Here is a 14964-nt window from a genome sequence, read left to right as displayed (position 1 = left end):
TAGACGACTTTCCTCTCTTAGCATCTCCTGTTATATTTTGAAGTAAAGGTCCTTTTATCAAAACCGAAGCCTCAACACTAATCAGAAAGGTTTGTATCCTTCTATCCAATACACGTGCTTTAATTACAGTCATTGCCACCCTAAATTTTGGCTCAATTGTTTACTCTAACGCACCTATTTTTGTCTGTAAGTCAACATGTTTTTACTCTTGTAAGAAATATGATAAAAGCTCAAGGTATTTGAGTAGATTTATGGCAACTGTAATTTTACATCACACCACAAATCCCGTGTAATTTGACTGTTTTTTTGGTGACATTAACAATTCTATCAATTAAATTAAATCAACTACTTAACTTAAATTCCATAATTTGGGAACATACATTTTCAGACAACATGTTGAGTTTTGTACATAAAGCGATTGACTTACAGTCAAAAATAGTGCCCTTAGTGCCAAAAACTGGTTATTTAGAACCTTCATTTAGTGGCAATGACTCTGACTATCAATTCTTCTATCCTGAGCTCTATACTCTATGAGCCTGAGTAACAAAGTTGGGGGAAGAAATCATAGGTTTTTTTTTAATAAATTTTCCAGCAATTAAATGCTCAAATATGCCTGGAAATTATTGTAAGACCTTAAGTTAAAATAAGGATTGTATGTTGTATGCTGTTGCTGGCAATTTCATGTATGCTGACAATTTTAAAAATCTATCGAATGTCATTTTTTAACACTCTTTAAAGCTCTAGTTAGTGAAATAATTCTACATGAAATATTTAGTATTGTAATAAAACATACTATAATACTATTTACATTAAATTACTTTACATATAATAACGATCAAGTCTTGAAATTAGTGGGAAATTTGAAATATTTGTATTGCATGTAATACGTTTTTGAAAATTAAGTAATAAAATTAAAAATATTAATCTGGGTGATCGAATATTATTTAACCAAAAATTTTTGAGATATAATCAAAACAGCAATAATTTACGTCCACTTTCACTAGATCACTACTGACTACTGTGAGCTCTTTGAATGATATTAAGTTGTCATGTCATGAAAAAAATACAATGGTATGAATGCTCTCTTCCTATAAACGATCGTGAAATGATCTGCTAGAAACATTCAGCACTCCTCCACACTACTTTCTGGCAGAAATACATTAGCTAATCTAACTTATTCAATCTCGTGCGCCAAGACAATCCTAACCCCTCCCGGACAACCTCACTATTGCGATCACACTAATCCAGTACGGAATCTAATCCATTTTGGCAACAACAGCAGAAGAAAAACGCAATTCTCTCACCATATGCCCGCCTCCGATTGCATAAACTGGCACAGCCAGGCGCCCTCAGCGGTATGCAAAATAGACGCAACGGAAGAAATGCAACAACAACAGCAAAAAACAACCTCCCAACAAACAACAAAAGACAATCAACCGAGTTGGGTACAGCAAAACAACAACACTCAACACTTGTCACCATCACTCATGGCAACCCGCCCGCCCCCTCCGCTCGTCCCAACCATCTCAACACGTTCAACACAACCCATCGGGAGGATCGATCCCGGGCTGGAGGAACGAAAACGAAAGTGTCCGCAGCAACACTGTTCGCTGCATCCGCTTTCATACGGTGCCATGATCGGAAGATCGCATGTTTGTGTGTGTGTGTGTGTGTGTGTGTGTGTTGCTTGGTGACGTTTTTCGGGTGGCGGTTTTACGTAGATTAAATCCGCTGGCGCGCCAGTTGTACGACATGGGTGTAGGACAAACAAAACTAGCAAAATGTACTACCCTGAACTCCTTTCTGAGCCCCCCGCTTGAGCGGCTTGTAACTGGTAAATCAAGCGAGAGAAAAATTGCCTTCCACCTCCTCTGCCAGCGTGAGGCCGAAAGATCCAGCCCGAAACCGACCGGATGAGACCGACGAGTGTTGCTGCTGCTGCTGCAGCGAAAGAGAGTCAACTGGAGCAGAGCGAGTTTTCCCACCCCGGGTCGGTCGGGCCGGCGCCGGCGAAGAAGGGGACACACGAAACGAAACTTCTCCGGGCGCACGCGGAGAAAATCTATAAAACTCGCCCGGTTTCGGCGAAATGCAGCACACTTTTCCCGTTGGCCTTGCGAGGCGAAAGTGAAACGATCCGTAGTGTAGTGTGGTTTGTGGCGCGTACGCGATCGAACGTCCCGTCGTGCCCGTCGTGCAAAAGAAAAGTGTACAAGTCATCCCCAGAGAGTGGAGAGTGTCTGAAGAGTCATTGAAGGGCAGTGAAACGTGGTGCGCTTTTTGCAAATTGCCGTGGAGAAAGGATATTATGCAATAAACAAGAATGGCCTGTGAGAGTGTTTGCTGTGCGATGTTGCTATTGCTGGTGCTTGCGATCGTGTCCCCGGAGGTGCAGAGTGTAGGACGTCCCCCGTTTCTGGGTCGCCGAGAGCCACCGCGTACGCTGCAGATGATCGGTTCGGTCAACCCGCGGATGCTGCACAAGATCAGTGCCGATCTGCAGCCCGACACCTCCAAAGTCGTCCACATCCAGGTGCCGTACTACGTGGATCGGCCCAAGCAGCGGCCGAAAAAGTTCCAGCCCTGGGTGCTACCACCCCGCAACCAGCGGTTTGCGTCCTCCGGCGGTGGACCACCTCATCACCATTTCGCTCCGGTGCAGCAGCAACTTCACCATCCAGGGCCAGTACCTCCTTTTGGAGGTCCGTTCCGGGAATCGCCGTTCAAGGCGAAACCGATCCTGCCGAACGAGTTTCTCGCTAACCCGGGCCCGTACGATACACCCTTCGTGCCGGTCATGAAACCTAGCCCCGTTAATCCACTGCCGGTCGAGCCGGCCCCGCCGGAGATTGCGTTCGAGCCGATCAGCATACTGCCGCTGGAGTCGCCCTCCTTCGACACGGTGCGCAACCACGTGCGCTATCTGAAGCAGAAGCAGGCGGCGTTCTTCGAGGGGCAGGGTCGTGAGTTTGGGCTGGCGGGAGGTGGTTCGGTGGCACCGGAGGAGTTGGCGTACTACGGCGAGCATGGCGGTGGGTCGTCGGTGCACAATGGTGATCCGGATCGGGACAGCGAGCGGAACACACTGTCCGAGCATGACTTTGGGCAGAACGATCGGAAGTACGATCGGCGGGGGAAGGCGCACGAAGTGAAAGAGGAAGAGGAGGACGGTGAGGAGGACTTTTACGACTCGGAGGGCAAGCAGTACCGGGACGATGATTTTGAAGATTCGCGGGACGAGGCGGACCGAGTGGCAGCCTTTGAGCCGAAGAAGGTGTACACGCAGGTGCGACATCGGGAGGTCGTACGACATGTGCCACGGTCGAAAGAACCTGAAAAGGAGGATGAAGAGGAGGATCAGGATGAGGATCAAGAAGATCAAGATGAGCATGAAGATCCCAAGCAATCAGATGATGAAGATGATGAGGAAGAGGAGGATGAAGATCACCAGGAACGTCACATCGAACGACGTCCAATCCGGGAGCGCATTAACCTCCAGCGCAAGAACATCGTGTACTCCGAGAAAGGGCGCCAGGCGCACAAGTTCGATCATGGTTCCGAGGAGTCGTTCGGTGAATTTGAAGAGAACGAGAAGGCAAAGCCAAAGCGTCGCAACCGTATAAAAAGATCTCTGGACGATCGGGAGGAGCCTGAGATGCTCCCAGTGCAACAAGAATCCAATAGGACCTCACTGGTGGACGTGCTAGCGATGATGATCCTCGGCAACGACACACTCCCACCGCACGCCGAAGCACTAACCGATCCGCGCGAACTGCACGGCGAAGAATTGATCCGCTTTCTGGACGAAGCGATCCAAAACACGACCCAGTACCTGCCCGACAAGCGGTCGGACGAGCGGACGGGCGTCATCAGCATCGTATCGCCGCCGAGCAATGTGGTCAAGTTCCCGTACTACACCCGCCCGGCAAGCGAGATCGATGTGGATTCTGCATTGAGGTACGCAGAAAACCTCACCAGCTTTAGCAACGGGCTTTATGGAACTAAAACAACCGAAGGGATTGAGTGTAACGAGGTGGATGTGGAGCTGGAGGAAGAACCGGAACCGATCGAAGAAGGCGCGGAAGGTTTCAAACCGATCCGACGACTGAAGGGACTGGGCGATAAGATCGATTGCCTGAAGCGGAAACACTTTGGCAGCGAGCCGCTCGATAATCCACTGTTTCGGGAGGAGTTTGTCGGCGTGCCGAGGAAGATGTACGTCCCTAAAGGCACTACGCCGGCCGTACCTCAGCAGCAGCAAACGCAACCGAACCCAGCCGTCGCCGTCTACAACGATGTCATCCGGCACATCAAGAAGCATCTGGCGAGCCAGCAGCGGCGCAAAAACTCCAAATCCGACACGGAGCAGGACACGCTAATGATAGCGGTGCCGCGTGTCCTCCGACTCGACCGCAACGATGCCCAACCGGCATCGTCCGGGGTGCATCTGAAGCGTGAGGCACGGCTGGTGTTCCCGCAAGCGAACCCACTGCCCCTCTCGAACCACATCAGCGTGCCGATCTTTGACATTAGCAAGTTTGTGCCACGGTTTATGATGCGCCCGAACGAGGATCTGTACAGTGAGGATTTGCTGCCCGCGGTTACTGTGCCAACAACGACACCGGTGCCACGGCTGAGCAGTCCCAAGGTGAGGCTGCAAACGCTGGTCCGCACGGCGGAACAGCTAGCCGAAGGTGCGGTTGAGGTGGAGGAAGGCGTGGAGAAGATCCTGCTGACGACACAGCACACCCCGACCGGTACGGTGCGGGACGACATTGCCGATGCGTTTGACGACGTGCTGACAAAGCCGAACCAACCGCCGGCCCCACTGCCCCCGATCAAGCCGTACAGTGTGGTGGAGCAGGACGCCAGTGGACCACCGGAGCCGACGTTCAACAAATCCGGCCCACCGTATGCAGCCCTCGCCCTGGAACCGCCGGTCGCGCAAAGCATCCTGAAGCAGCGCATTGCGCCACTCGAGCGCAACCGGCTCGACGTGGGCAAGGCGAAACGTTCGCCGGTGAAGATGCGCAAACCGCGGAGGCCTACGGTGACACGCAAGAAGGTGCTCGTGTTTTACACCTGAAGTGGGTAGGGGGTAGAGAATTGTTTGTTGTTTTTTAGTAATTATTGTAGTGTTATTTATTTGCTATTAACGTACCTTTAGTTACGCGCAGCCAGTCACAGGAGATCAGTTTCAGTTCCTTTAAAAATGGCTTCGCTTTGCGGTGGCAGATAGATGGCGCTGCTGCCTGGGATGGGCTGTGGTCAAAGTGTTACAATTGACAGCCACTTTCTTCGGCAGCACGGAAAGTGACAGTCGGTCTCGTTGCAATCGAAGTAGGTGGTAGTAAAAGTGAGCATTGAAGGATGGCAGCCTGCGGGGCCCAAACCCATCGAGCGTCGGGGCGTCATAAGATGCAAAAGAACTCTCAGCTCTCAAGTTAACGTTAAAGAGAGCAGCACAAACAAACAAAAAATGCGGGTTATTAAGGAGGAGACACACACAGAAAAAAAGACCAAGCGCAGCACCGGAAGTGGGAAAAGCTGGAGAAGACAAAGACGAAGGTGCCGGTAGAGAGTTGTAATTTTCGTTTTAATTGCAAACGCGTGAATGTAGGCACACACACACAAAAAAATCAATTGAATTTTGGTTTGAAGAAAAAAGAAACACTAATGCTCACAGCGAGAGAGAAAGAGCAAAAAAAACGAAGTTAAAGTGAGAAAAAACACGAATACACGCGCGGCACACATCGCTTCACTAATTAAAGAGAGGCAAGATTTCACCCGCGCCCGCTATAATCCTCGGCCGACCGTTTGCCCCGTTGTCGATTAATTGAAAGTGAACATACACACGTGTGCGGGAGTATTAATAGCATCCACCTACATTTCCGAATGCACTTTCCTGGGGCGTAATCGCCGCTGTGAGCTGTGAAAGACAGGGTAGTAAACAAACCGATCGACGCAAAGCTGACGGAAGCTGACGGAGGAAGCTCGTGCACCACAGGTGTTCCAGAAGATGGATGAGAAAGTGCATCGACACGAACGGCGAACGTCTCGGGGCCCACGAATTCCCACACAGAAAAGGGACAGATTTAACGGTCAATTGTGTGGATTGCGCAACTGCGGTAGGCGTTTCGACGTGCAAGTGTCGCGTTAATTGGGAAGTTTGTCTTGCCCGCTTGGACAACTAATTGACTGCTTACGGTGATGATGGGAGCGAGTTAGCTAAAATTACAGAGAAAGGGCCAATGGCATGGGAAGAAAACAGTAAAGTTAGGTCCGTACGCGTATGACCAACAACACCAACCGACTGCTTCAAAGGACAGTGCATTGTAAATGCTTCGCTAATTTTAATAAACAAAGCCAACATCTCTCGTTTGGTGTTTAATGTGAAGAAAGTTTGATTTTGCGTTCGCTTTGTTGTATTTGTGCTCCGAAAAATCCGGTTCGAAGGACCACTTCCAATACAATTCCAATTGGATTTATTCGTTTATCTTATTTCTCTATTTTTCAATGACGTTACTACTGTAGTAAGGGAATCTGAATGTTTATTGTATGCGGACGATCTTAGACTTTTTCTTCCAGTGAGGGGTTTTGGTGATTATCTTGTCCTGCACGCATCGATCGACTCTTTTTCTGACTGGTGCCTGAACAACGACCTACAAATTTATGTTGATAAATGTTCGTCCATGTCGTTTCACCGTTCTAATTTTCCAATAGCGTTTAATTGCTGCATCTCCGGTACACTATTACAACGACACAGTGCAGTAAAAGACTTAGGAGATACTCAAGAGATACTCTTGACCGTAAACTTGACTTTCATGTGCACCATAACGAAATTATTTATAGAGCGAACAATGATGCTAGGATTTATACGCAGGCAGTCGAGAGAATTCTCCGACCCACATTGTCTTGTCGCACTCTACAAATCACACAAATACTCCTAGTTTGATGCCCATCGTCATCGTTGTGGTTGAATAAGATTGAGTCAGTGCAGAAAAAAATCACCCGTTTGGTCTTACGGTTCACACCCTGGCGTAACGTGGTAGTGAGACCTTGTTACCACACCCAGTGTTTAATTTTTAGACTCGAGTCTCTCGCTACTCGTCGCGAAACGGCGCAAATCATGTTTATGAAAAAAATCATCCTAGGTGTAATAGTTTCACCGGACCTTTTAGCCCTTTTAGAGTTAATTTCCCCGTACCTGCTCGTAATTTACGAAACTATAAGCTACTAAGAGTTGGCCAAACTAGATGTGCATGTAGCGATCATGAACCTATGACTGCGATGGCTATCAGATTTAATGCACACTATGACTCTTTTGACTGGACTATTTTCCCTATGTTAACCTGTGTATATTGCTGTGATAGTCTTTGTTATTTATTTTGTGCTGATGTTACAATGTACCGTGATGCTTTATGTTATTTAATAAACAAATAAACATTTGCACACAACCAAACACCTATTTACTGTAAAAATCTAGTATACAAATATATATTTTCAGTAGATGAAGTACAAGTAAGGTAAAGTAACTATTGGTGCCAAATGATCGGTCGTAAGATCCTTGGTCACAAAGTTCTTGGGTAATAAGTTCTTGGGTGCAAAATCCTTGGTTACAAAGTTGTTGGTCTTAGCATCCTTGTTCACAAAGTTCTTGGTCGCAAATGCTTGGTCACAGAATTCTGGGTCACAAAGTTCTTGTTCGCAAAATCTTTGCTCGTAAACTTCTTGGGTGCAAAACTCTTGGTTGCAAAAATCTGGATCTGGCAAAGTTCTCGGTCATAAAATGTTTCGTCGCAAGTTCTTCGTTGCCAAATGATTGGTCGCAAACTAGATTGGTGATGAAATTCAAGGTACTACAAAGGTTGAAGAGCACTGCCTTAAGAGCTTTCTAACTTTGGGGCAGTGCAATACGAACTTTCAATAGCATATTAAATACAAGAGGCTTGTTTTAGCTACAGTTAATGGATATACTAACATTGTAGATACAGGTTTTTTTTTCGTAATTTACGGTTGGTTGAAATTTTGAGAGCATTAGAGCATTTAACGAGTTTCTAAGTTAACATCCAAAGCAGTATCTTCCATTATCAATCAATATTGCATACAATATTAAACCAAATTATGCCACCAAAGTATTATTAGATTTCAAGATTAAGATCAAGATTAGAGTTGAGTTGTTACTTTGGATGTATAAAAACAAACTATTTCATAATTTTGATTTCTAGCATAATATCTACAGCTCATAAACAAATTAACACATCCAAATCAAACAAATAATGCGGAAAAAGCACAAAATTGCCTCCAACACCTTTAAAGAATTTTAATTCAACACAAACACTCCGCGACCACACCACACACATCATGGAAGCGTGCGTATTGAATTAAACGCTCAACTAATGGACCCGCACCCCCTCACCCATTCCACAAGTACAATTTCTTGCAGTCGACACAAATGCAACCCCATTGCATGCTGCACCATGCTGCATTCGCAGCGGGAAAGAAGAGAAGAAATCAACAAAAAAAACACACACTCACAGCAAACAAAACAATAAAACCTACCCACACCTTGCCACCATTCGGGCGACATTGAAAACGCTGTACGGCGGCTACAGTAGGCGCCAACTAATCCAACCATCGGTAGGGTCGGTGAATGATGGGAATTGGAATAGAACGTTCTGGACGGGTTTCGAACCGAACCGCACGCGCTTAACGACTACTATTCCGCAAGCCGCCGCAATTAGCTGAAGAATTCCATGCAACAAACCCCCTATCCATTAAGTTGCACACAACAGCTACAAGGCACACTACACCTGTTCCCTTAACATCTGCTGGGCTGCTTCAGGTGTCCCAACTGGCAAGGGTTCACACCGGTGGTGCCCTATTTTGTTGGGATCGTTGCATTCGATTAGAATTTAATTGAGCGCTTGATCCGGGAACGAGCGCTGTCGCATGTTTTAATAAACCCACAGAACTCTCGTTCGACGTGCCTCGATATGCCCGTATTAAATCACACCATCCACGGAAACAGCTGCTCAACCATTCCCACTTCGCTTGTGATGCTAATTTCTGCGTCACTAGGAACGCGCGGCCATACGATCGCGCGATCGAGTGCACTGTTTGTAGTTGAAGTTGTTGTACTAATCATCATTTGCCCTTGATCCATCCATCGATGGTCATTTCATAATATAGGGTTTGCGATCAGTTTTGTCACTGCGTTTCTCTCCTGCAGCCGATCATTCCACCAGTCTCCAATGAAATTGATCACTTGTAAACCGATCACAGCTCACGATGATGATGATGATGATGATGATGGTGATGATCACACCTCAAACATCAATGTACCTTAATCGGTGCATATTGTGTTGCCGCCCTTATTAATTGGCGCTGGAATTGTTACGCCATTTATTCATAAAAACACACATACAGCCTCAAACCACCGTTCGTTCAGTTCCGTTGTTATGCAATCCCAATTTTCTATCATTTACTTCCCTGCTGGGTGTTTTTATACTGCGCGATCTTGCCTTCCCCTGCCACACACCGCTATTTCCTTGCATCTCGTTTGCATGATCGATCCGTAAGGCAACGGGCTGCTGCTGCTGCTGCTGCTGGTTATGATAGCTTTTATGAACCAATTATTCCCAATCGTGACAGTGAGCGATGCGTTGGCTCTTGCCGTTGACATAACTGGGAACGTCACCTTAACATAAAGCACTCTTTCTCTCTCTCTTCCCGCTTTGTTTCCGCTCCCTGAAACTAGTTTATTTGTTTCACGCGCGAGGGTACTATCCAGCCATTTATGTCATCTTCCGATAGAGGTACGATGACCAAAAAAAAAAAAATGCACCAATAAAACGGTCCATTAGTGGGGCTTCTGCTCACTGTCTTCCTTTCCTGAAGTTACGTATCTTCCTTCGTCAATGTGGTAGCGCTTCGGAAATCGGTAGCGGTTGTAAAAGCAGTTACAGCTGTTGCGAATTTTTATTTCGCTGTAAAATAAAAGCTGCAATGATTTAGAGGAGGATAAAGAAGCGAGGGAAAAGAAAGGGTATAAAATAATGGTGTAGCACACCATCACAGATCAAACAGACCGATAGGAGGAAGTGTGAAGTAATTGAAGGGAATGAAGTAATTTTCTTCTAACCGGAGTTGGTCTGCTGATTTTGTCTTTTAAAAAAGCTGCTACAATTAAGATCACTTGTAGTTTTACATGCAATGTGACTAAGTGGGTTATGGATCATGCAATGTAAACGATCCCTTTCAAGAATCCCAATCTCAGCCTCAAAACTAAACAAACTGTGGAAGATCATCTTACTGATCAAACCTTTGCTTCTCACAATGAAGGTCTCTGGGTAAAGTAGGATATGATGGCTGGGGCATGTCATGATGATGCCAGACTCATGCCCCAACAAAAAGGTGTTCGAACAGCGATCCCCAGTTGGGCATAAGGCGCAGGGGAGCACAGCGAACTCGATGGTTGTGTAGCATATCTGCTATACAGAACATATTACACACACTATCAGCTATAGTCACATTGTAAAGAAAAATCAGATCATACCATAGCAACGCAACCAGAAGAATTCAGGCCACACCGTTCATATAAAAACAATTGTGACGCATTTAACAGAACCAACTGAAACGTACAACATAAGCAGGAACAGTTTATGGATTATAACCCATTAAAGCATTAAAGCCAAAACAGGAACTTAGTTACAAAAACCATTGGTTTTGTCAACAAAAGTCAAACGTAACTAGCTTAGTGAAAACAATAACTTTCCAACATTCAACCCGGAACCAAAGGTGCGAAACCTTTGAATTATTTTGAGTACAGGCGGTCCCCGAGATACACGGTTAATGGGGACCGAAAACGGCCGCAAAATACCGCGTATCTCGAATTTCCGCGTAAGTCGAATCTCGTGATTTCCAGCTAAAATATCACTAATTTTCGTGTAATTTTGCAAGTAGGAGGCGGTTTTAGTCACTTTATGAATTATTTGATATGATTCTGACTGAATATAACTGTTTTAAACCTTTTGAAATAGTTTTTAACATTCGGTCAAAACGGAAATTATTTGGCAATTTGAAATTAATGTGTCAAATCAGTACAATTTGCTCAAAGAATTGTCAAATTTAGAAAACCGCGTATCTCCGAATCCGCGTATAAGAGGTACCGTGTATCTCGGGGACCGCCTGTATAAATAAAACCAATTCCGATCATTGCAGGTCAGATTCGTTCGGACTGTCAGGATAGGACTATGCCCATCCAACATCTATCGACTTCTCATTTAAAGAGTTTAGTTATGTCCCCCTACCCAAGGTAAGGCCTCTAAACTCCAACGATTCCAGTAAGGGAACCTAAAGGTTTCTATGATCGCCTGGACGAGCAAGTGTCGAAAGTCCGCTTGAAAACAGTATCCACCTCAGTTCTGCTTAATTCGGCAAACGATGACCTTCCTCAACGATGTTTGAAGGCCACCCTGGCCAACGCGAGTTCAAAGTTACTACATGGCAACCGGCCCAAAATCGAACATACCGTGACTATCTCAAAACATACCACACCTGGATCAGGTGAAGCGAGACCTGACGGAGATCGAGTGTCTGCATGGATGGGAGACTGCCGCCAGGGAATTCCGAGCATCCTGGAGAATTGTTGTTCAACGGGCCATGTCACATTGACGTGCTCTATCGTGAGCAGGCTAACAACCAGGAATTTCAACCTTTAGCTACATATCAATATAGTAAGCAGCAGAAAGTACGTCCAATGTTCTCCCTTTAACGCAGCTACGCCTGGTAAAACATTGTAGTTGAGTAGCTTTGATAGCCGTTTTTAGAACTGACTTTCGTGTGTATTTAATATTTGCTGTACAGTTAAAAAACTAGTCTGTGCTTTCTGCTGATACTGATTTAATTCTTTTTGATGACACCCTCTACTCGATCAGCTGATCTCCTTGACCCTGTTTGTCCTTGTTGGTGATCGTAGCAAAAGTACGCCCTCCTTGGTCCTAATTTTAATAATCCCTCTCACGCATTTGGAGATATCGTTCTGTCCTTATCTAACAGGTGGCGCCATCTGGTGTTTTTAGTTACAACTATTAGACTGCTATCGTATACAACCTGCCCAAATGCACGAGGTCGTTTTCGTGCCAACAACAGGAGAAGATCAATTCTTTGTTACTAACGTTCAGACTTTACTTATTCATTAAAAGATGGTTACATCCACTGTAGCCTAAATAACTGGGATTTATGTGTTGTTTTAGTACCATGTTGTAAAGGCCGGAGGACATTGTCCGTACTCCGTAGTGTTCTTTCGATTTTCACTAGCGCATATGGCGGCGGCTGACTGAAGCATTTTGCCAAACAATTCGTTGCCGATTCAGAAAATATGTTATTTTTTTATGTTTTTTACTTAAACTGGACTGGGAAAGCTATGCAATTGACAGATACATATGTTGTGCAAGTATTTCAGCCATTTTCGCATAAAAAAGGTTTAAAAAACAACTTAAATTTGAGATCCGGCACGACCATTCCCTCGACGACCAAAAAAAGGTTCGGTCAGCCGCCGCCTGATGCGCTAGTGAAAATGGCAAATTACACTAGCGAGTACGGACAATGTCCCCCGGCCTTAACAAAACGATGTGTTGAGTATCACAATCATTGGTAAATTATCTAGTTAGCTTAGTTATTGCAATACCTAAATTCAGCAATTTCGGGTATAGCTTGTAATGCAAGAACCAGAGAGACCTATGAATTTACTCCTTTAACAGAATGTGTAGCTATAACCAAACTACCTGGTTATCTTAAACGGAATCAAGCGAACGCTGTAAGGGAGAATAGATATAGATCATCAAAATTCATAGCTACATACATCTAAATGAAACATTAACACTGCTTCTACTTCCGGTATTTTAAATGTTGTCATTTTTTGTTTACTTTTTTCCAACTCCACCTACTCCGCGGCGAACTAAAGAAGGTGCGTAGCGCTAAAAGCGCAGTTGGACGAAATAAAACGAACAAACATTCGATGCGACACACAGCATAAAACGACGCACATTTTTGCCTAATTGCACTAAACAGTTTTACCTTCAGCGTACTAACCGATCCAACGGTATCGGGAAGTACATCCCAAAGACTCATTACATTACACGGTCACAAGGTACCATTCAAGCGGCACATTTTTCACTGCTGTTGTTGTTGTGTGTGTCTCCCCTTTTGTCGCAAACCCAATTGATGCTGCCAGGATTGACAAACGAAGCGGGACGTCAAACGCGGCGAAAAAACGTGCACCGCGCAAGCCGCTTGGCGGTCGGTCGGTAATTATAAATGCGCATCGCCGCGTTTAAGCGCGGCCAGATCGAGCTCCTTCTGGCGGTTCCGATACAATTTTTCAAGGTCCACACGAACCGTCACACCAGTGCCGAAACAATGAGTCAACATTTACCGTTGTGGGCTCATCCCGCATAAGCGACCCGAGCTGCTCATCTGCTGCGAAAGGGAAAGTAGTATCGCCAACGGAAAGCCGGATGCAGGTCCCCGGTCCCCGGCTACTGGTTGCGCAATCGATCCAACCAGCCCTCTGCAGGGGCATTCATTCTCATTCCCGTCCCGAGCAAGAACGTGATACAATTATTCCAATAAATATCGTGTTCACCCCGTCCCCGTCCGTTCGTCCGTGTCGTGTGGGATTGAAGTTGTCGCTAACGGCTCAATTCCTGCTTCTCACGAGATGTAGATGTGCAAGTAGATCCGATCGAGTGGAGGCGATTAATTGAATTAAAATAATAGACCGCAGGCCGCCTGTTGCCGCCGATCAAACGGTGGACGTGATGGCATCCCGTGCTGGCTGAGTTGGGGATGGGATATGCTGATGTTTATCGGCAAACCGGGCAAATCCATTCAAAACAGCCCGGGCCGGCGTTTGTGACGCTTGAGGAAGTAGCATAGAAAACATACATCCACTGCAAACAGGGTGATTAACGCTGAAGGGGATGAGTCAAATGTGTTACTTCAATGTGGTTAGAGTTGTTGGGGTATTAGGAATGAAAAATTCCCTAAAAAAACGGTAAATTTAATCAAATGACTTGAAAAATCATATACAAATTAATCTATAATAATAATGATAGGATTTTCATCTTAAATCAAAAATTTACCTCACTTCCTCAGTGTTTTATTACAATATTTCACAGTTTGGACAAAAATTGTTTGAATTTTGACATTTGACAGCTAACATTATGCCGATACTCGATATAAAATCACACGCCAAGGCTCCAAATTTTAGCCCAATTCTATTTTAGCATTATATATGTAAGAAAATGCCATTCGTTGTGTACTTGCGAACATTGGCCCACGAGTGATTGATTATTTTTCGACATTAACATATGTTATTGATAAAAAAAGATCATTAAAAATAAATTATAAAAATATTAATTATATGAAAAATGAGGCGTCATAACACTTTTTTAGTAAAAAAAAGGGAAAAGCTGTCAATTAGAAATGGAAAGCATTAGTAAATTAACTATAAATGAGAAAAAATTATACGAAAATGAGAAAGTGTGTAGAAACAAAACGCCAATGGGTTCGTCGCTTGGTTTTCGTCCTGAACTTGTCGGCCATCGAAGTCTTTTGTTTAAATTTGCTTTCAAGCTGGTTGTTTGTAGTTCGGCTGTAGAATTAAATATGTTTGTGCGTTTCCGGTGTTTGAAAATGCCACAAAAATTAAATTTAAAAGAGAAAAAAAAGATAAATATTAATAATATTAAATATTTCTAACAACACAACCTAAAACGTGTAATAAAAACGCACTAAACCATAATTATGCAGCAAATATTAATTTCCAACTAATAGTTCACACACACCGCACCGAATCCACCACCCACCGAAAGTGTGCCATTTCGTGTGCCCTCCCACACCTAATGTTTCCCCTCTCCTTCCCCCCAATCCCCTCGGTCAAACAAACAAACAAATGCA

General features: G+C 44.9%; 1 protein-coding gene across 1 annotated transcript; it reads left to right on the top strand.

The window, feature by feature from the left end:
- Positions 1–1198: 1198 nt before the first annotated feature.
- LOC120952573 (uncharacterized) lies at positions 1199–6401 on the top strand. Its single transcript, XM_040371966.2, has one exon. It carries the CDS (start codon positions 2324–2326, stop codon positions 5084–5086), a length of 2763 nt encoding a protein of 920 aa, XP_040227900.2. The 5' UTR covers positions 1199–2323; the 3' UTR covers positions 5087–6401.
- The last annotated feature ends 8563 nt before the right edge of the window (positions 6402–14964 follow it).

Source organism: Anopheles coluzzii, chromosome 2 (assembly GCF_943734685.1).
Source record: "Anopheles coluzzii chromosome 2, AcolN3, whole genome shotgun sequence".
NCBI lineage: Eukaryota > Metazoa > Arthropoda > Insecta > Diptera > Culicidae > Anopheles > Anopheles coluzzii.
The sequence above is the reverse complement of the archived record's forward strand: the minus strand, read 5'-3'. Positions and strand labels throughout refer to the sequence as shown.

What these genes read in the sequence shown, in the direction of transcription:
- LOC120952573 (XM_040371966.2), top strand. Translation starts at nt 2,324, where the DNA reads ATGGCCTGTGAGAGTGTTTGCTGTGCGATGTTGCTATTGCTGGTGCTT.